The sequence below is a fragment of the Lipophrys pholis genome (assembly GCF_963383615.2).
Source record: "Lipophrys pholis genome assembly, chromosome: 14".
NCBI classification, from domain to species: Eukaryota; Metazoa; Chordata; class Actinopteri; order Blenniiformes; family Blenniidae; genus Lipophrys; species Lipophrys pholis.
The window spans coordinates 13,124,906-13,144,836 of NC_137633.1; the positions used below are offsets into that span (position 1 = coordinate 13,124,906).

The following is a 19,931-nucleotide window of genomic DNA, read 5'->3' on the forward strand; positions in this document are numbered from 1 at the left end:
TTCCAAAAATAGTTCTCACCTTGTGGGTAATATCCAAAGTATTTAGGTTTATACTTGTCTGCTGCAGATGATCTCTGCTGTGCATTATTGGTATTAAATGCTGCATGTATTGAGCATGTGATAAGGAGGAAGTGATCTTTGTGGCACATTCTTCTGCCTCTGACGCTCTCCGCTGGGTTGTGGAGGAGGGCTGTTCTAATTCTGGCCAATCGGAGGGACAGATTGGTGTGTTTTATCCCCCCCCCCTTCCCTCTCCTGCTCAGTCACCAGGCTTGTCAGGCCCATTTGTTAGAATAATTATATGGCTGTTAACAGCTTAAAATAAAATGAGTACTGCCTTAGTTTAAAGCGGCGGAGGCATCACATAAAATGGCTGCTTGAGATCTTAAGTAAAGGAGTGATTGCATTAATGCACTGTAGGACACATACATACAGTCTCTGGAGGTGAATTCCCACTAAGCTTTCAATCACAAGAGGTCTATAGGGTGTTTTGTCGTGAGGCGTCCTGGACAGAGACGTGCAGTTGAGTGTCTCTGTCCTCCCTCTCCCTGCTCAGGGTGAGCTGTGCTCCTCTGGTTTATTTTGAGGTGCTCTTATCACAGCTGTTGTATCTGTGGTGGCAGCCTGTCCGAGACCCTCGACACTCTTCCTTTTCCCCCTCCGGCCCTTGGTCCTGGTAAGACCCTGCTTGCTCATTTCCCCGCTTCCTCAGGGGCTTTTTATGCATAAATGACATCCAAATAACCTTAAATCTCAAGTTGGGGACAGTTTCTGAACCGCTTTTGTACTAATGAGTGTTTCTCTGAATTTCACGGCTCTTTCAAGCGTGTTGAAGAAGTGAAGGTGTTAACAGTGGCGAGACGTGCCTGTATCTTTTGTTAAAGGCATGGGAAAGGACTGTCTTTGATTAAGAAAATACTTTTTTTCTTTTTGGGGTCATATTGTACACAACAGTTTCTGTTTCCTTGCACAGTGAAGAAGTCAATAATCCCATTTCCTTGTCACATATTTAGAAATTTCCATTTGCCTCCATTTGAGATCCTGGTTGCAGATGAGCTTGCTTATGTAACTTGTGCATTTTTTTTTTTTTTTCTTTTGTAGAAGAGAATATTAATAGTTGAAAAATGCACTTTTTCTCTGAACAACCAGTGACACTGACATCAATAACAGTGGATTAGAAATAAATAAATAACGTGCCCATATTAAGAAGTTCCTAAAATAGCTTGGGGGTCTGGAACAGGTGCCATGTGCTCTGCTTGTGAAAGCGCAGGCAGTGTGTGTGAAGGCTGCACTAATTTTATGCACGTAAACAGGCTCTGGCTGTGAGCCTGTACAACTCCAGCAGGCAATAAGGCATTTACACTGTTTAATCTGCATTACGGTGCCCTGATACGCTCAGTTTTTACTTTGGCCGATTCTACCGAGGAGGAAGCGGATCAAGGTTGAGGCTGTATCTGTTATATAAAAAAAATAAAAAATCCAGGCCATTTTCTGAGGACTGCCATGTGTGGCAGAAACACTAAAGAGGCCACTTGGTAGCAGCACGGCTATGACTTCTTATTCCTGTTGCCTGTGTTTGAGTTTTCTTGGATAAGCTCAAGGAAAGGTTCACTAACATCAGCATTAGTCATTGTTTTCAGCTTCATGCTCATGCTAAGCATGACTTTTCTTACATCAACCTTAATGGTGAAATCTTGTGTTGCATAATGAAAGCCGATTCAATTGAAAATCATCAAGCAAAAACAAATAATGAATCAATATGCACTGTTAGATGCCTTGTTGTATGTACAACCCTATCTTATTGAAAATCACAGTGAAGAAGTCTGTTTCCCCAACATTTTTTTTCCTCTTTTCTATATCCAGCCATCTCTTTTCTTTCCTCAAAAACATAACTTTGATCAAAACATGATCATGTTTGTCAAACACGTGGTCCAGGTGCCAAAACCAGCCCAACAGAAAGCCCAGTCTGGTCCGTAGAATGTCCTTTAATTTGTCAATACAAGTGACTATTTCTGATTCACTTCCTGAAAATTGCAGATTTCTATTAAGACTTAAAAGAACACTTAGATCCGAGCACGGAGAACCAGTAATGCAGCAGTGCCTGATAGCTTTAGCATTAGCATTAGAGCCACATTCTGAGGATAAATTAGTGAATGTATGCATCCTGCAGAAATTCTGCCAACTGGGAAGCTACAAGGTTAAACTGAGAAACACTGACGCAGAGAGGATGCTTCAGATATTTCATATGATTTGCCCCAAAAAAGCAAAACGTTAAGTGATTAGTTGTATTTGTGTATGTAACTTATTTAAAAAAAAAAATAGCAGCCACAAAGGGAGGCCATGTTTTTGGACATTTTACTGTATTTTACTAGAGATGGAAACATTAAAAACAACATAATTTTGGAGACTGTTTTACTGAGACGTTCCCTTTTTTAATGAAATTTCGGTTCTTTCAAAGTACTTATGTGAAAAAGACAAACACATTCACACTTTAGTCAATAGTTGTCAGCGCTCGTTGCAGTGTTTTGATGAGGTGGAAGAAATAACTTCATCTTCTTCAGGATATTTTGAGCTCTCCCACTGGCTCGGCGATAAGGTCGGTGTTGTATTTAAAAAATGTCTCTTATGCGCAGAGCTCAAGGTTGTCCATGACGACCTTACAGTTTCACAGCTGTTGATAAAAGTAGCTCGTATTTTATCCGGTCGAAGAGGTGGGAGAGGATCCCCCAACGGTGGGTTGAAATTCTTTATTGTCATTTAACTAAACCGTTACATCTTAATCCTGTAGGGTTGAATAAATATGATTTTCAACTTAAACAATCCAAACTCATCTTTTGATTTCTCCTACATGCTTCAGATTACAATTCGTCTTCCAACAATAGGTAATTTTATTGTAATTTAACCAATCTATGTTTGATAAAAGTACCTAAAACTAAAATACATCTAAAACTAAAATAAGTTGTGTAATTCATTTTGTTTTGGTCAGCTGAAAGGAAACATGTTCATTTCTCCAAGGCATATTCAGATCTCATTCTGGACAATCGTATTCAGATCATCTCATCTGTCCCATCCTATGCACTCAGCTATTGTTTGATCTAAGAAGGATTTATAACATATAAAATACAAATAAACTAATGTTTTATAAAGGGATCAATCCAAACACTTACATTGTTTTGTTTTACATGCCTTAGAAGCAGATTACTAATACATTGCTAAACAAAAAAAGGGACACCCACAGTTATTTTTGTATCAGTTTGTGTTTGGTAAAAGTACCTAAAGCTAAAATAAACCATGTGAATTAATTGTTTTGGAAGTGAAGAATGTATACTTCTCCCTCTGGCTTTATGATAGGAATGAAAATAATATAGTGTCTCAGTGCACAGAGGTCAATGTCATCCATGTTGTGAAAAGGTTTTCTCGGGTCTGAACGGGTATTCTGAACACATGAAACAAAAAGAAAAGCCATGTTTAGTCATTTCAACAGTTCAAACTCATATATAGATTTTGCGCTGTGGGCATTAAAGAATAACATCCAAATCACTTCTTTAAAAATGGCTAATTGTCTCTAATTCACAACAACAAAAATATGCCTTTGTAAATTATGAATGTGTCTCTCTGGGGATGATGAAGATGAATTACTTATCATCGAGATATGTTTCATTAGGAGTCTGCTCGGTGGTGTTGTGGTTAGCGCTCTGGCCAGAAACACTGTGAGGAGGGTGACTGTTGTAACTGCACATGCATTGGATCCAGCACTCTGTCACCTTGGGTTGGATAAAGTTTAGGAGATGGATGTTCGCTAAAAAAATCAACAACAAAAAAACTAATCACAAGAGGAAATTTAAAGAAACAAACTCTAATCGTGTTACTTATAAAAGTTTTGAGTCTTTTACAACTGACAGACTCGTAAATATGTTGCCTAAGCTGCTGGAAAAATGTCACATCAGTGTGGTGGGATAGGAGGAAGTTACGTGTCAAGTATGTCGTAGAAGGTCAAATCTTTCACAGTTTAGCCACAAGGACTTGAGAAATTGATCTGCAGCCACAACCATGGCGCCTGCTCACGGCGTTGTAGGAGTTTGACTCTTTTAAGCTGTGACCCATGATTCAGATTTTAAACTATTACATTACCAAACGTCGAGCATTCAGTAGACAGGCAGCAGGGGAACATAATTAATCGCAGGTGAATGTTTTCCTCGACATCCGCTGCTATTGTGGCCTAATTTAGGAAGCAGTGGTGTAAATAATATTGCTGATGTAGCCTCAATGCCACAGTGTCCTGGCGCACTGACACTGAGGTAATGTTACTAGAATCACTTGTGCTTTTCCTGCAGTGAGAAAAAAAACAACCTCACAGCTCTAAAGAAAGTGGTGCCACACACAAGGAACATTATAAAGCATTTAAAAGAAAAGTTGTACATAGTGCATGGGAAAGAACTGCTTTGCTATTACTTTGAACTTCTGGACACTTTTCCCTTCTTTACTATGTGAGCCTGCAAATGTTATTGACTCAGAGTAATGCAACATGTAGTTTTCCACACGTTGAGCAGATCTAACCACTGTTGTGTACAAAAACAGATTGTCGTTTTACACCAATAGACACTAATTATCTCACAAAAACAGCCATAATTCAGGTAAATACAGTAACTTGACAAATGCAAAGCAGGAATAATAGCTTCTTAAAAACATTTATCATTATAGACCAGAGGTCAACTGGTCCACTTCCCTCCACAGCGAGTTCCCAATCTGGCTCCTTGGTAGTTTTATTTTCCCTCCTAATTATGTCTGCAATGTGCAAGCACTCTTGCAGCTAAAAGGATTTGAGGGTTTCCTGCATGCCTTTTTTCATGTACTGTATACATCCATTGCAGAAGTAACTATTCTTCTCTCGGAAGCAGATCATAGAAGAAAAAAAAAAAATGGAGGCTTGTCAGGAGAGCAGCGCAGCACCCACGGGTCCTGAAGCGTCGCCAGGCGAGAACCGCCACATCGACCTGACAGAGGACCTCGCCCAACAGCTGGAGGACATCATTAGCACCTACCAGGCAGCCGAGGTCCCAGCTGAGCCCGAGGACGCAGAGGAGGTCACTGTCGTCAAAGAGGCGGAAACACGCAAAGACCAGAAACTGGAGAAGAAGATGCTCAAAAATCTCGGTGCTTCACTTTTCTTTCTTTCTTTCTATTTTTTTTTGGGGGGGGGGGGGGATGTTTTATTGATTTTCACTGTGGTGGGTTTGGTTCCGCTCAGTCAGCAAAAGTCCAAGTTGTACTGATACTGATCGGTGTGTAAGCAGAGCCGTAAAGCGTGTGAGCTCGTCCATCTGCAACGGACGTGCAGGTGAAATAGTATTTCCTCGTGCCTTTTTATAGTTCGAGTCAGCCCGGAGGATTTTTCATGGTACGAGCAGACAAGGCTGCTTGACCAGCACGTGACTTATCCAAGTTAATTTATGTTTCAGCGTGTCACACATCAGCACCGCCATGATGAACGTTTGAGGAAGATGAATATGTGTTCTGTGTCTGATCAGGGAAAGAAGCCATGCTGCTGATGCAGAGTTTGAACAAACTCGGCACTCCTGAACAGAAACTGGAGGCCATCATCAAGAAGCATGCCGAGCTGGTGAGTGGAGGAGAAAAGAAAGGAAAACAGAGACGAAAAAGAAAAATCTTCACACTCGTGGGGCATCTCTGGGTGTGTTTGCAGTTGGAGGAGCATCGCAGCGATCAGAAACAGATGAAGGTCCTGCAGAAGAAGCTTCTCCAGGTGATGAAGGAGAAGGACCAGCTGCAGAGCGAGCACAGCCGGGCCGTGTTGGCTCGCAGCAAACTGGAGGGGCTCTGCAGAGAGCTGCAGAGACACAACAAGACCTTAAAGGTACCAAAACTCCTCAGGTCACGGGTCGACGCGCAGCGTCAGGGGCAGGAAGGAACAAACCGAGCCCCAACATGTTGGATCTGAGCTGGTGAGGGTGCTATATGCTGTGAGTTGAGCTCTGGCGCCACCGTGCCAGGTGGGGTCACCATATGTCTCGCTCCATGGGAGACTCGACATCAGCTGGCACTAAAAAATCAGCCATTATAGTCAAAGCTCAGGGTATGACCTCTTACAGCATCCCACCAACAGTTCCTGGTGTGAAACCCAGTGCTGAAAGGCAGAACCAGTTTTGTTTTGCTCATGGTAGCAAAGACGTGCCAAGTTTTCTTCCCGTATGTGATCCAGATCAGCAAATAACAATGATTTGAATGGATTTGTTAGCTTACTGACAATCTTTCACATTGAAAGACGCTGATTTATTCACATTGATTCAGGTCACACCATTGATTGATTGAAAGATAGCGTTCAATTAAAGTAGCAAACAGACACAAAAAAGTCATAGAATACTTATAGCTATAGTGTTTGTATAAAAAATACCAATATGATAAGACAATTAAAAAAATAAATAAATACTGGGAGGAACCCGGAATAGAGTAGAATGAAATTGAGTAAACGCTTTTCCAAATGAGGATTGGAAACTGAGACCCAATTAAAAAGGATTTAGGAGAATGAGAGTTTAATGATGCTGCAGCTCCATTCATCCTCCATCTAATTCAGGGTCACTGGTCGATCCCAGCTATGGGACTATGGGCGACAGCAGGGTACACCTTGGCAAACAGCCACACACACACTCACACCTGCGGGTACTTCAGAGTCACTGATAGCTTCAAATGCATGTTTTTAGACTTCCGGAGGAAACCTGAGGGGTCTGAGAAAATGCAGAGAAAATGCAGGGTGCTCACCACTACAGCAGCATGCAGACTGTGGTGCAACTCTGACTACAAAAATATAAATATTTAAATTGTATTTCATTAGGTTTTAGAGCTCAGCTCTAAAATACGCCTTTCCCACCGCGTGCAGCTTCCAGAGTTTTTTATTTTATTTGTCTCCATGCAGCACCAGGATTTAGTTTTGTGTGTTCGTAATTGGCTCTAACGTTCTCGCTCGGCTGTGTGAATCGCATCTCGCCATGTTCTGCAAGCATAATGTCCTTGACACATTCTTACGTCTCAAAGTTCAGTCTTCTATTAACATTCAGACAAGTTGCGCTTTTGCACCGCCTGCATCACACAGTGAAACGCTAACGCGCTCCCCTCAACCCACAGGAGGAGACCCTGCAGCGATGCAGAGAGGACGACCTCAAGAGGAAAGAGATCACCACCCATTTCCAGGGGACGCTGAGCGAGATTCAGGCCCAAATCGAGGAGCACAGCAGCCGCAACACCAAGCTGTGTCAGGAGAACAGCGCCCTGGCAGAAAAACTGAAGGGACTCATTTCCCAGTACGACCAGCGAGAGGCGGTATGGATCCCACCACCACACACACAAGAGACACCAGGTCCATAACAGACAGTCACTTTCCAAGAACAAAGAGAAAGTTCATTTGTCTGCGCAAACTCGACACTGGCTAAAGTTCACTCATGTAAACCTCGACAGATTTGCACCAGTGAATTATTTGCCAATTCCAGATAAGTCTTACATTTAATTGTTACAGTATTTCAGGTTTTAAATGGCCAAAGCTCCCAGAGCATGACAGGAAACTGCTCCCTGTGTGAAAAGGACTCATAAATCCGCCTGATTGTCTTACAGAACCTGGAAAAGGTCTTCAAACACAGAGATTTGAAGGAAAAGCTGCTAGAAACCAAACTCACACAAGCCAACATGTTCCTGAAGGAGGCCGAGGAGAAGCACAAGCTGGAAAAAGAGCATGTAGGCTTTCCGTATTCATCATCTTAACTGTACATTTATAATTATAAGTCTCCTAACGCCCCGTTTTTTTATTACATTTTCTTTTTTTCATTATTGAACATCTCAATATCTTACAGCTGCTAAAACAAGCCGCAGAATATAAATTGCAAGTGAAGGTCATGAAGGAGCAAGAGATCGATATGAAAACCCAGGTACAGTACGGGAGTGTCGTGGACAGAGCTGGCTTGTTTTGGTTTTTTCTGGCTCCCCGGAGTAACATATAATGTCTTGTCGCCGTCTCTCCCTCAGCTCGATATGTACTCCAAGAAGTTTGATGAATTCCTGGGCACAGTATCAAAGAGTAACAGTGTCTACAGCAGCTTCAAACAAGACATGGACAGAGTAAGTAGGATTTCAGAGAACATTTGAAGTCAGCCACATGGTAATAGTGAGAGTATTTTAGTTTATTTGAGCAAACAAAGCAGAGGAAAATTCAGAGGAAAAGAATCCAGTGAGCGTTTTAATAACATCTCCAAAAAACCCAAAAGCTGACACTTTGTATAGTGCTATAATTCACTGCTATTTTTGGAGGAAGCTTTGATTGTGTGCAGTGTAACATGATTTTGTTTGTGTGCGTTGCAGATGGCAAAGAAAATGAAAAAGCTGGAGAAAGAGTGCCAGTCATGGAAGACTCGCTTTGATGGCTGCAACAAGAGCCTCCTCGACATGGTGGCGGATGTAAGACACTTTTCTCTTCGACTCAATATCAACATCCAACAAGGATTTGTTTACTTCTAGTAAATCTGGCTCATCAGAAAAAAGTAACACCCTCGTATGCTCATTAAGTTTTGATCATTTTACAGAAAACCATCAAGGAAAAGGAATTTGAGTTTCTCACCATTAAGAACCAGAAACTTGAGAGTCTGTGCCGGGCTTTGCAAGAGGAAAGGAAGAACCTGTATGAGAAGGTGCAGGGAGCTGCAGACGTCAACTCTGCAGGACCAACAGAGAAGAAGGAGCCCGCGGTCCCAGAGGCTCCTGAAGAGCCAAAGCAAGATCCTCTGGAGCAGAATCCTGCAGATCCCACCGAGACGCCCACGCCAACGCCCACGCCAACGGCTACGCACACGACCATACTGTCCCAGGAACTGGCGAAAGTGAAGGCCGAGCAGGCCCTCCTGAAAGAGATCGCCGGTTCTTTCACGATCTCTCACATCGTTCCCACGGAAACAAGCACCAGCCAATCACACGGACTCTCTGAGGGCGTCCAGGAGCCACAAGAGAACCACATAAGTGAGACCGAGGAACAAGAGGTTCACGACGATGGATACCAACAACAAAGAAATTTAGAGATGGAATCGGTTGATTGATGCTGACACCACTTGCTTGAGTGAGATTCTTCGCAATAAAAAGAAAACTGCCGTCTCTGTGTCTGATCCTTTGTTAAGATTTTAGGCAAAGCAAGGCAGGTTTGTTAGAAAAGCATTATTTAGAGAGGGAGAAAATGCAAACGGCACATAAAGTACACAAAAATATGGATTTGTTTGACTATGTTTAGCTTTTTTTATTTTTACTTTTTACTTCATGCACATTTCAATATTTAACCCATCAGATAATCGTAGTATTTTATGTAGGTTAGTAAGACAGGAGTAGCTGGACACTAACATGTCTGCTGCCAGATTAGTTCATTTTCTCGCCACATGAGTAAAATCTGCTTTAATATCAATGTTTCACCATTTAGGAAAATACTTTCAGGCTTACTTGTCAAACGTGTTTTCTTGCAAGTGGAAGGTTTGAATTAGCGCAATGATCGTTAGATCTATCTACTGACACAGTGATACTCTTTACTGCATTGAATATATTGATGTGTAATACTATTTAATCCGTAGTGCACTACAATCAACCTGCATGATCATTTCAACATGACTGAGTAAATATAAGAAGAACAAATGTTATTTAAGGCCCCATTAAACCTGCTCTTTTATGAGGTATTAAAGAAACGCCCAAAGCCATAATAGATATTTTAAGTGATTTGCTTAGTCTTTATTAGTAATTCTGACTAGACTTTTGGTAATCCACAGTCTCAAAACCAAGATTTTATAGTGTTTTCACGGGCCGAGTTGCCTCTCAGAGATCTACAAACTGATATTCATGTGTAAAATTTACAAACTGCTGCTTTAAACTCTTGTATTCATGAGTCAATATAAAATAATTAGACCTTTGACTCAACATACATGAACTGGATTTTTTTACGTAAAAAAAAAAGAAACAACAACAAATCTCTGAAGTTCACCTTGAAACTGAACTTCCGTGTGAACTCTTTGCTTTCTAAATTTGCCTGAGCTGGACTTTGAGAGAAAGCAGAGTCTGTGGTCGCTGATAAGAAGCAACGGCGTCCACCTCTCAAACCGAAAATGGCTGCAGGGTCGGCGCCGGCGGTGCTCCGCTGCGTAAAAGCTCTCTGGGCTTTTGTTGGGAGTGGAAAAGCTCTGCTGGACCTCGCCGAGAAGGAAAGCAGGAGAGGTAGGCAGCGCTTTGTGAGGCCAGACAAGGGTGTGTAAAAATAGCTGCGCAGGCAGTTGGCGGGCGATTTCCGGTGGCACGTCCAGCGCGGGCGGCAGGAGGCCTGTCAGTCATTACACATAAAGAAACAACCGACTCACACCGGTGCACAGTAACTTCATGCACTTTGTTTCACGCAGGCACTCCGCAGGAATTCATCAGGCAGAAAATCCGCATCGAGGAAAAACATTCGCTGCTGGGTCTGATTGACGCCGCCGCAGCTTTATACAGCGGGTTCCTGGGTCCACCTTCAATCCACAAACTGCCTGTTTACTGTGAAAGCGTTTCAATAATTCAACACCATAAAGTACAAACTGAATTTATTTATGAGCTTCACAGCATTGCACACATCACATCGCGCTAATGAGGACAACTCAAACTATTAGGTAACCTGGCAATGTTAAAATGTTGGCCAGTAGATGTAAAAGGATTGAGTAATTTAAGTGGACTGCACATGCAAGGAGGTGGGAAAATATTTCAATTGAAGTCAATGATAAGAAAAAATACAGTTTTTGAAATACTCAGAAGTATTTTGAGTATTACTTGTTTTATCAATATCAAGAATTTGATTAGATTTGCCAATATAGTGTTGAAATTCCAAGAAAAGAGTACAAGTAAACAAAAAAATACACTGTCAAAACAGAAATGTTTCGAATCATATTTGCAACAGAAATGCAGATAAAATGACTGAAAATATGTCAAATTTGTTGGCTTACACAGTAACAACTTATGATAACGTATGTTTGAGTAAAACTATATAATGGCAAAATTACTTGTGAAAGAAAATATCTCTGAACTACCATTTAGAACTATATATAACTACAGTAATCTGAATACTCATAGGTAGTACTTAAAGTATAGCATTTTAGGTGAATTTGACAGAAACATCTGTGACTAAAACAAACTGAAATTATACCACTTTACTAAGAAGCTTTTGAATAAATTTCCTTGTTGTCAGCCAGGTTATATTTTTCAAGGAACCTTTATCTTTTTTAAGCTTCGTTGTGCCAAGCTTTACAAGTGAAGCAACTTAGAGAAACAGACTAAAACTATAAATTCTTGTTTACAGGCAAGATGTTGCTATTAATGTATATATTTGCTCCACTTCACAGCCTGTCTGTTACGAGGAAAAAGGATGCAGAAACCCAATGGAGCAAATACAATAAGTAAGAACAAAAAAAACCAACTTTTATTTATTTATTTTTTTTTAACTATACTACCTATTTCAAATGCAGCATATTTGGAATATCAATTAGTTTTCCAAGTAGGTATTACCTGTACCATGTCAAGGCAGATAAAACAAACCATAAAGAAAATGCTCCATGTCATTTCCAGATACTTATACCTGTAGGCTATATGAGGAATAAATAAAAAATAGGTACGTTTAAGCTTTCTTGATAAAGATAGAAGTGAAAAATTTGGAGTGGAAGTGTCACAATAAATAAATAAATAAATGAATGAATAAAAACCCTCTTTGAAACAGCCTTAAAAACGGTGGCATTCTGCTTCCAGCTGTGCTGCCTTGCAGGACGCTCTTCAAGACTTTGAACAGCTCGAGGTGAGTTTTTGACACTGAGCAAGAGAAGAATCTCAATCTTTACAGTGCGACTGAGTGCAGCCAATGCCACGCAGGTACAGTGGGACGACTTCCTGCAGCGTTTGGACCAAGAATTACAGCTGAGTGCCGAAATCCTGGACAGGGACCTCCAGTCAAAACACATTTCGCCAGAACTGCCTCTGATCGATGCTAGAACAGGAGCGTGAGTTTGATGAAACTCTCAGTTATGATCAAATACCTATCAGGGAATTTAAGTAAATGCCTTTAATTTGCTTTGCACCTTTTTGGTAATTGTGACTCGTAGGATCGTGACACTGGATAAATATCTACAGAGAAGTGAAAAGACTCTGCTGGTGTTGATCCGTCAGTTCTCCTGTCTGCTCTGTCGTCTGCATGTTCGAGATCTGAGGAAGAACCAGGTAAAATAATGAACTCTGAAGCCATCCATACCCCTTTATATCAGGCTTTTTTGGGGAATAAATTCAATACGTTGCAATAATTGATATTCATGTTTTATTAAACTACCACTAAGAAAAGCAGTTGAATCATTTCAAAATTTTTGAATCTTTCATGAAACACAACCACCACTACTGTTCCTAGCTGCTTTCCAGACGAGGCTGGGTTGTGTGATGTGTCTGGTTTAATCAATATTGAACTGAGAAGAACTTTCTTCGGTGCAAATATTTTGCGTTGGAGTAGAAAAATAAAGCAAACAATAATTTTACTCCGCTCTTTTTCTCTCTCTAATATATTCATTGATTAATCCATAAACGCAGAAGAGTCCTATCCCTAAATAAATCTATCGAAACTAGTGAAAAATATTCTTGTATTCACACGGCGCTGTACATTGAACAGTAGATTAACTGCTTTGGAGAGGCAGGGAAAGAAGCAATGTAGCGTCGTGGCCTTTAAAAGGTCACATTATTGTCCCTCGAGGGTACGTTAGTGTATATTATAGCTTAGGAGGGTGATTCCCAACCTTTTTTCTCCTTTATCCTTCTCCCCCTTGTGGCCTTGAAGAAACGCTGTGGACCTCCTCTCGATCTCAGGTCACTCTGATGAACTTACAATGCCAGCGGCCTTGAAACTAAAGTAGTGGCAGTTTAAAGTTCAAGCTTAAAGCCCTGGCTTTCCCCGAGGACCATGGTCTTCCTGGATGCCTATTTTTGACTGAGTACTTAGTAAAATCTCAACAAGGGAATCAATTGCAGATTTGTTTGTGACTGTATTTTGCAGGACTTGCTGGAAGAACGTTCTGTTCGTGTGGTGGTCGTTTCATTCGGCTGTCAGGACGGCGCTTCACACTGGCTTCAGGACACAAACTGTCAATACGAGATGCTTCTGGACCCCAGCAGAGAAGTGAGGAGTCAACAGCAAAAACTTCAAAAACCGCAGGGCACACGGCCTTGATAACGGAGTGAACTCTGTGCTGCAGATGTATGCTGCATTTGGCCTGGGAGCGTCTCTGAAGAAAGTGCTGCAATTTGGTACCATGCTGCTCTACGCTGAATACGTGGCAGATAAAATGCGGTTTCCAAGAGGAGTCCCGTCAATTCAAGATGACATGTTCCAGGTTAAATCACACATTTCATCCTGACTTCCATCGTTCTAAATCCTTACGTCGCAGGAACAAAATAACATCGGTATTGTAAATGTGGACAACAATGTAAGAAGTAAAAAAATAGGATTCTTGAGAATCACAGGTGGTAACCGAAGAAGAAGCAGCTTTTTTTTTTTTCTTGCATGATGAAATAGGTACAGAGATTTACAAATTAATTTATACTATTGTTTTCTCCCCTGCATGTTTGTTCCAGTTGGGAGGCGACTTTGTTGTGGACCAGCATGGGAGGGTGCTGTTCTCTCACCGCTGCCAGAGTCCCTTAGACCGACCCTCAGTTGAGCGGATTTTATCAGCACTGTGAATATTAAACTCCTCCATCTACAGCAGGGATTAATGAAAGGAAAACGGAGACATCAGCTCACTTCATTTCTTGAAAAACTAAACTCAGAAACCCAGAATAAAGTACGCCTTGTTTCCCTGAAATGTATGGTCTCTGGTTAATTTTTCATGTTCCATTATGTAAATGTTGTATATTATGAATATTCAGAAGACAAACAGGCTAAAAAAAATAAAAGTCTCTTTTGACTTTGAATGATTGCAGAATTTTTGTCCAATTCTGCACAATAGTTTATCTCTGTAGAAGAGTTTTCACACAATAAACTAAAGTACACAACATTAAAATGACGGCATTCACCTTTCACGTCGAGGTTTCTAAAGCTAAATGAAGTCATTTCATTAAAACAGGCTCTGTTAAAACACAGGAAAAGATGTTTGAGTGAAAACTGTCAAAAAAAAGAAGGACGTGGATCCAAAAAGTCACGGGACCTGAAAGCTTGTCAGGACCTGAAAACCTGCTGATGTTCCTGAAAAGATGACCAAAGTCACTACTGCCTCCTTTCTAAGACCTTCCGAGACGAAAGGCTCCGGTCACCGCAGCAGCAGCAGGGATGTCGAACGTGGACAGGCTCATCGAGTGCGTCGGAGACTTCGGGCTTTTCCAGAAGAAGATCGTCACAATCGGTTCTCTCCCCGTAGTTCTTTTTGCTTTCATCCTGGTGGGAGTTGTTTTCTTAAGCCACACTCCGGATCACTGGTGCCGGACTCATGAGTCCGAGCGCCTCGGGGAGCGATGCGGCCGGACCGAGGCCGAGGTGCGGGAGGTGACCCTTGCCTCGATCCGGACAGTCGGCCTCCTTCAGCCGCTGTGAGAGGTTCGAGCTGGACCGAGCGGGGTGCGACGAGCTCCACTGGCAGGTGATTTCCAACTCGACCCGGACGGTGGCGTGTGACGGCAGGTGGGTGTTTGATGACAGCCACACGACTACTGTTGCCCCAGGTTTGTTCATTTGTGTTCCGCCTGACAGCATGAACTGTGTCACTGGTTCACATTCCTGTGAATGATTCCAATTTCAACACTAGTCATGCACAACCTTGACCTTTTTAAATTTTTTATCATAACTTTCTAAAGTGATAACCAATCTCCATTCACTCATAACAGCTAATAAATCATAAGATGCAACTTATATTTTAATTTACCTTTCTTCTTTCTGTCTTCGCAAAAATATTTCTTACTGAAATAAAAATTGAATTTATGTATTCAACAACTATATACTGAAAAAGAATTTTTGTTTATTTCTATTACTATTTCAATGCAACTTTTATATGTTTTTTTTTTTAATTTTAGTAACTGTTGGAGAAAATACCTTCAATAGGAGCTGCTGGACATTTTCATGTGGGAATGAATAAAGTGTGTGATTGTAGTTGTGGTGCCTCTTTGCTTTAAAACCTTGAGATTACTTTTTTTTTTAAATTTACTGGAAGGTTAAAACTTAATTTTACTAACGTGAAATTCATATTGACATACGTTTTGCTCTGAATGCATGTAGTAAATACACATCAGTTGTTTTTTTTTTTTAACATCATACATTTATCTTTGAAAATAATTCCTGATTTTGAACTTTCTGTATTGCAGGCTAATCATTAATAATCGAAGTCATAGGTAACATTCATGTGAACCTATTTTGTAGTTGTTTTAAGTAGATGTTAATCCTTGGTTTTTTTTCTTTAACATTTTTAATTTGTTGAAATATATATTTTGTGTTTTTGTCGCTCTTAATTGCTGTCAAATTGAAAGAATTGCTTTTCAAATTCATGATCGGAATAAAATTCTTTCCCGTCCAGTTTCCTTTAGTGTGTGAGAGATCCTGGCTCGCTGACCCGAATCAGGTTTTCTTAGCTTTTGGATTGTTTGTCGGCGCCTTCGTCAGTGGCTACCTTTCTGACGGGTTCGTCATGTCCCCGTTTAGTTTCATTTTCCTCCACCTGCTTGTTTTGAAATGTCAAACTATCATTAGTTATACATGCTCCACGCTCCTTTCACAGGTTCGGGACAAAGTCATGTTTCATTGCGTCGATGCTTGGTCTGGGTCTCTCAGGTATCGGAGGGATGCTGTTGCCATCGTACCCGCTGCTGCTCATGTTTCGGTTTTCACAATGGGTTTTGTGGAAAGGCAGCGTGGTCGACTTCTTATGTTCTCGGTATGTTGAAACGAGAGAAGTTATTGGGTCTTTAATATCACTTTTCTGGTGTGAGGCTGGAGGTGACGGCCTGTTATTTATGGTGCTGATACAGATGATTACGTTACTAGAAAGTACACCATCTTCAAAAATGTTTCAGATTTGATCGTCTTTAGAAAATTCTCTCTCAATTAAATAGTTTACAAGTTTACAGATATGTAACAATCAGCCATAACAGTATGACTACATAGTATGGCTAAACATTGTGCTTTTACTGTACACATGCAACAAACTGCCATGTTTCCTGACAGTTTCCTTGGCAGTGTGTGAGGAAGTCCGTGAGATCAGACAAACAGACCTTTGCTGGGTCACCACCTGTCCTTTCCATGAACCACAGACCATTGCAGATCAAGAAACTGTTTTGAAGATGCTCTAGCCAACACAGCCTTATCAAACAATTCTTCAGCTTGTCCACTTTTTTCTGGCATCTACTGCGTCAAACGTATATTCATTCTTATCCACACAGTTATTGAGTTCTTTGGATCCAGAAACAGAAAATATGTGTCCATGGTGACTCGAACTCTGTCCTCATGGAGGACTCTGCAGCTGGCCTTGCATCCTATTTGTCTCCTACCAGTGGTGTGTGTACTATTGACATCTGATTTCATTCTGATGATGATGATGATGATGATGATGATGATGATGATGATGATGATGATGATTAATTTTAATATATGCCTGGAAAGTCAGTTTCATACGAGCCATACTGATTGTTCCTTGACTGTGATTTAAATTGGTTGTCTTGATTCAGGTTTACAAGCACAGTTGTGTTCCAAGGGCTTGTCCCGCGGCAGGGAATCATAGGAGATAATCTCTTCTTGGATTTCCTAATCTCTGCTGTGGTGGAGCTTCCCACTGGACTAATCTTCTATCTGCCGGTGGACAGAGTGGTCCGACGCCCCCTCATGGCCATCACTAACTTAACTGGAGGCATCGCCTGCCTCGCAGTGCCGTTTGTGCCTGCTGATAGGTAACGCCACATCATTACTGGAACTATAAATATTTAGTTGGTAAAGTCATGCCTCTCATCTTTGCGTTATAATCTTTATGTCTTCCCCACAGATTATTCCTTTTTGAAAAAGTCAGTCGCGATCATAGGAAGACTTGCTATCGCCATCGGGATTGAGACGGTGAACCTTGCGAACGCAGAGATGTATCCAACACCTCTGAGGTGTGAAATCATGTTGTGTTGATTTTTTCTTTTTTTTTTCACTGAGCTGTGAAGACTGACAAATGAGTTGCATTGGATGTGAAAAACGACATTGTGAACCATGTAAAATGTGTTTGCCAGTGCAGGTTTCTAAGAAGAAAGTAGCTTCTCAAGGTAACATTGTTTAAGGTCACGGTGACATACTTGCGTATATTTTAGAAAACAAATAATTAGAGGGCCTGCAAACAGACATTTGCAGTAAAACAATATCAGAACAGCCAAAATCCAAAAGTTTCCCATTTTGGCCTTGCAGACGTTTCCAACAAACTGTACAACATTTCTGGAATAACAAGTGTTAAAATTTTTTTTCCCCCTGTGTGCCAGCTGGACCAGGAGGTGCAACTTTAGTTTTTTTTTTTTTAATCTTCAAATACCACTTCAGAAAACCAAATACAACTTTGTGCCATACTGCACGGAATATACCTGAAGAAGTGAAATAAAGTGTGAAATATAATAAGAATATGTCGTTAGACGTCACCGCAGATATTTGACGGATAACCATGATATTACAAAACTTCAGTGTTTGTCCAAATGTGATGAACAAAAACAAAAACAAAAAAAAAAATATATATATATCTCAGAAAAACACACAAGAAAGCCTCAGCAACATGTCACAAGGTGTTGACACATCAGAAATCTGTCAATCTGATTGAATTCCTTCTGATTGAGATGTCAGATCATCTTTACATAGAAACTGAAGAAGCTGATCAAATTGATGTGTGATTTTATAAACACCCATAATATAACCGGATAATACTTCATTGCACTATGATGTTGGCTGTTTTCGATATTTGCAGACATGATCTTTTTCACAACACAACAGGATAAGCTGCTCTGAACAGTCAGCCGGGCTTTTATTCAAGGTTCCCTTGCTCAGTGAATATAAGAATAAACACAGGGCACTAGTAAGAAAGGCGATCCCATAAGATAGCTTGAATGTGTGTATTCTGGCCCGAGAATAACAGCAAAGTGTATTTTTTCACTTTTCCAGTCACACATTGACGAATGGTTTGCAGAAAATATCTTTTTGTAGACATCTAATGTATTCTGAAAGAAAAACGAAACATTTTGGTACCTTGGTTGAATCCGTATATTATTTGTCTCTGGAATTCGATAACTTCCAATCGATGCAAGTGGCATCCAGGAACTACAAAAAATGCAATTTGCTCATCGTGTTTTAATTTTTCAAAAAAAAAAAAAAACTAAAGTGAGCTGGTAAACAGTGACACATAGTGAGCTCCGTCATCCAAAATAAATCTGCTGCGACTGAAGTTGTTGGTTTCTTTAGGATGAAAACGGTTGGAATTTCAACCTTTGTAGTTTAATTCCAGAAATGCTGATCCTTGTTTTATTTTCTGGCAGAAATTTGGGTGTGTCAGTGTGTTCATCAGCCAGTGACATCGGGGGTCAATCGCGGCCCCGTTTCTACTCTACAGACTGGCAAATATCCGGAAGGAGCTGCCGCTTCTTCTTTACGGTAATGTATGCCAGGGTTATCATCCATGAATACGTATTAAAAGAAGATAAAAGAGACTTTAAGCGTGTTGTTTGTATAAAACAAATGCCCCACTATCAGGTGTGATGTCGGCGCTGTACAGCGGTTTGGTCACGATGTTACCTGAGATGAGACGAGTCGCCCTGCCAGCCACGATGGAGGATGTGGAAAATCTAGAAAGGTAAAATGGATTTTGTGGATATTACATTAAAAATCTATGATCAGACATTATTAATAACAGCACAAGATAATGGGCAGAAAACGGATAAGGACAGCCTTTTAAATGAAGAATTTGTGCGCAGTGATTCAGTACTGAAGAATCTTAGAAAAGACAAGCAACAATGAGAAATATAAATTTAGATTTAAAAACACTGACACTGTGCCTTTGATATGCGTGTTTTCTTGACAGGAGGACAGAAACAAAGGATGTCGAACGAAGTGTTTTCATTACATGAAGAAAAAACTGAATCTCTGAAGAGCAGGACCTGAATTATTCTCAACTGGATTTCCTGTGTTTACATTACACAGTCCTACGGCAACCTGTGCAATCAAAGCCATTGAAAAGGACTGTTCGGTGGTTGTTGTTGCTCAATTGTGTTACATTAGTTTGAGGTTGTTGGGGGGGTGTTTTTTGCAAGTAAGTTAGGGGGATAGAAAAAAAACAAGCTCCACATCTTTGCAGCCTCACACCTCAAGCAGTGCTAATTTTCAGCAGTGGATCTTATTTTTATCCTGACTGATGACGTTACTTCACCTCGGGCTGATTCCTGTTAAGGTGCCAGTACTCTTAAAAATGACAGATTTTTGTTGTTACACCTGAAGAGATAAGAAGAACTCTCAAGTTTTCAATCTTGTGTTTGTCTCTCACTTGGTTCGATGTCGGTGTTTCACTTTGACAGATAAACATCCAATTTCGATACCATGCGGCTATTTGGGAAGCGTTTTTGAGCTCCTACGAGATTAGAGCCTCTCAATGCCACCGGATTCCATCAAAGCGGTCCCTAACATATTATTTCTCTGTGACATGGAGCTTTATTGTTGTCATAAAACTATATCAAAGACATAACAGAAAACTGCACATAATGACAATGAATCAATATGAAAGTGAGCAATGCAGATTATTTTATGGTAATGCAAACAGCTGAACTATTGCACCGCATCTGTAGCTAAAAATACACCAAACCAAAGCCGCTATTTACTTCAGTTTGAATAATGCTTCCTTAAAACTGCAGCACTCAGCAAGATC

General features: G+C 40.7%; 3 protein-coding genes across 3 annotated transcripts; all 3 read left to right on the forward strand.

Annotated features, from left to right (window-relative positions):
- Nucleotides 1–261: 261 nt before the first annotated feature.
- On the forward strand, nucleotides 262–9,147 carry txlnbb (taxilin beta b). The gene is made up of 10 exons (XM_080480748.1): nucleotides 262–676; nucleotides 4,899–5,154; nucleotides 5,529–5,620; nucleotides 5,705–5,875; nucleotides 7,141–7,335; nucleotides 7,624–7,743; nucleotides 7,860–7,934; nucleotides 8,032–8,124; nucleotides 8,365–8,460; nucleotides 8,586–9,147. Exons 2-10 carry the CDS (start codon nucleotides 4,920–4,922, stop codon nucleotides 9,090–9,092), a joined length of 1,584 nt encoding a protein of 527 aa, XP_080336874.1. The 5' UTR covers nucleotides 262–676; nucleotides 4,899–4,919; the 3' UTR covers nucleotides 9,093–9,147.
- A 989-nt stretch (nucleotides 9,148–10,136) lies between these two features.
- LOC308119701 (peroxiredoxin-like 2C) lies at nucleotides 10,137–13,836 on the forward strand (the record flags this gene model as incomplete). The annotated part of the gene is made up of 8 exons (XM_080479851.1): nucleotides 10,137–10,245; nucleotides 10,425–10,518; nucleotides 11,797–11,842; nucleotides 11,917–12,044; nucleotides 12,147–12,261; nucleotides 13,079–13,201; nucleotides 13,278–13,415; nucleotides 13,657–13,836. The coding sequence occupies 8 exons, from the start codon at nucleotides 10,137–10,139 to the stop codon at nucleotides 13,762–13,764; spliced, it is 861 nt and encodes a 286-aa protein (XP_080335977.1). The 3' UTR covers nucleotides 13,765–13,836.
- A 514-nt stretch (nucleotides 13,837–14,350) lies between these two features.
- Nucleotides 14,351–18,870, forward strand: slc22a3 (solute carrier family 22 member 3; the record flags this gene model as incomplete). The annotated part of the gene is given in 11 exon segments (XM_080479852.1): nucleotides 14,351–14,587; nucleotides 15,585–15,688; nucleotides 15,786–15,897; nucleotides 15,899–15,941; nucleotides 16,447–16,561; nucleotides 16,732–16,950; nucleotides 17,043–17,046; nucleotides 17,048–17,151; nucleotides 18,553–18,592; nucleotides 18,595–18,667; nucleotides 18,767–18,870. Coding segments are annotated over 11 exon segments (1,155 nt in total).
- Nucleotides 18,871–19,931: the final 1,061 nt, after the last annotated feature.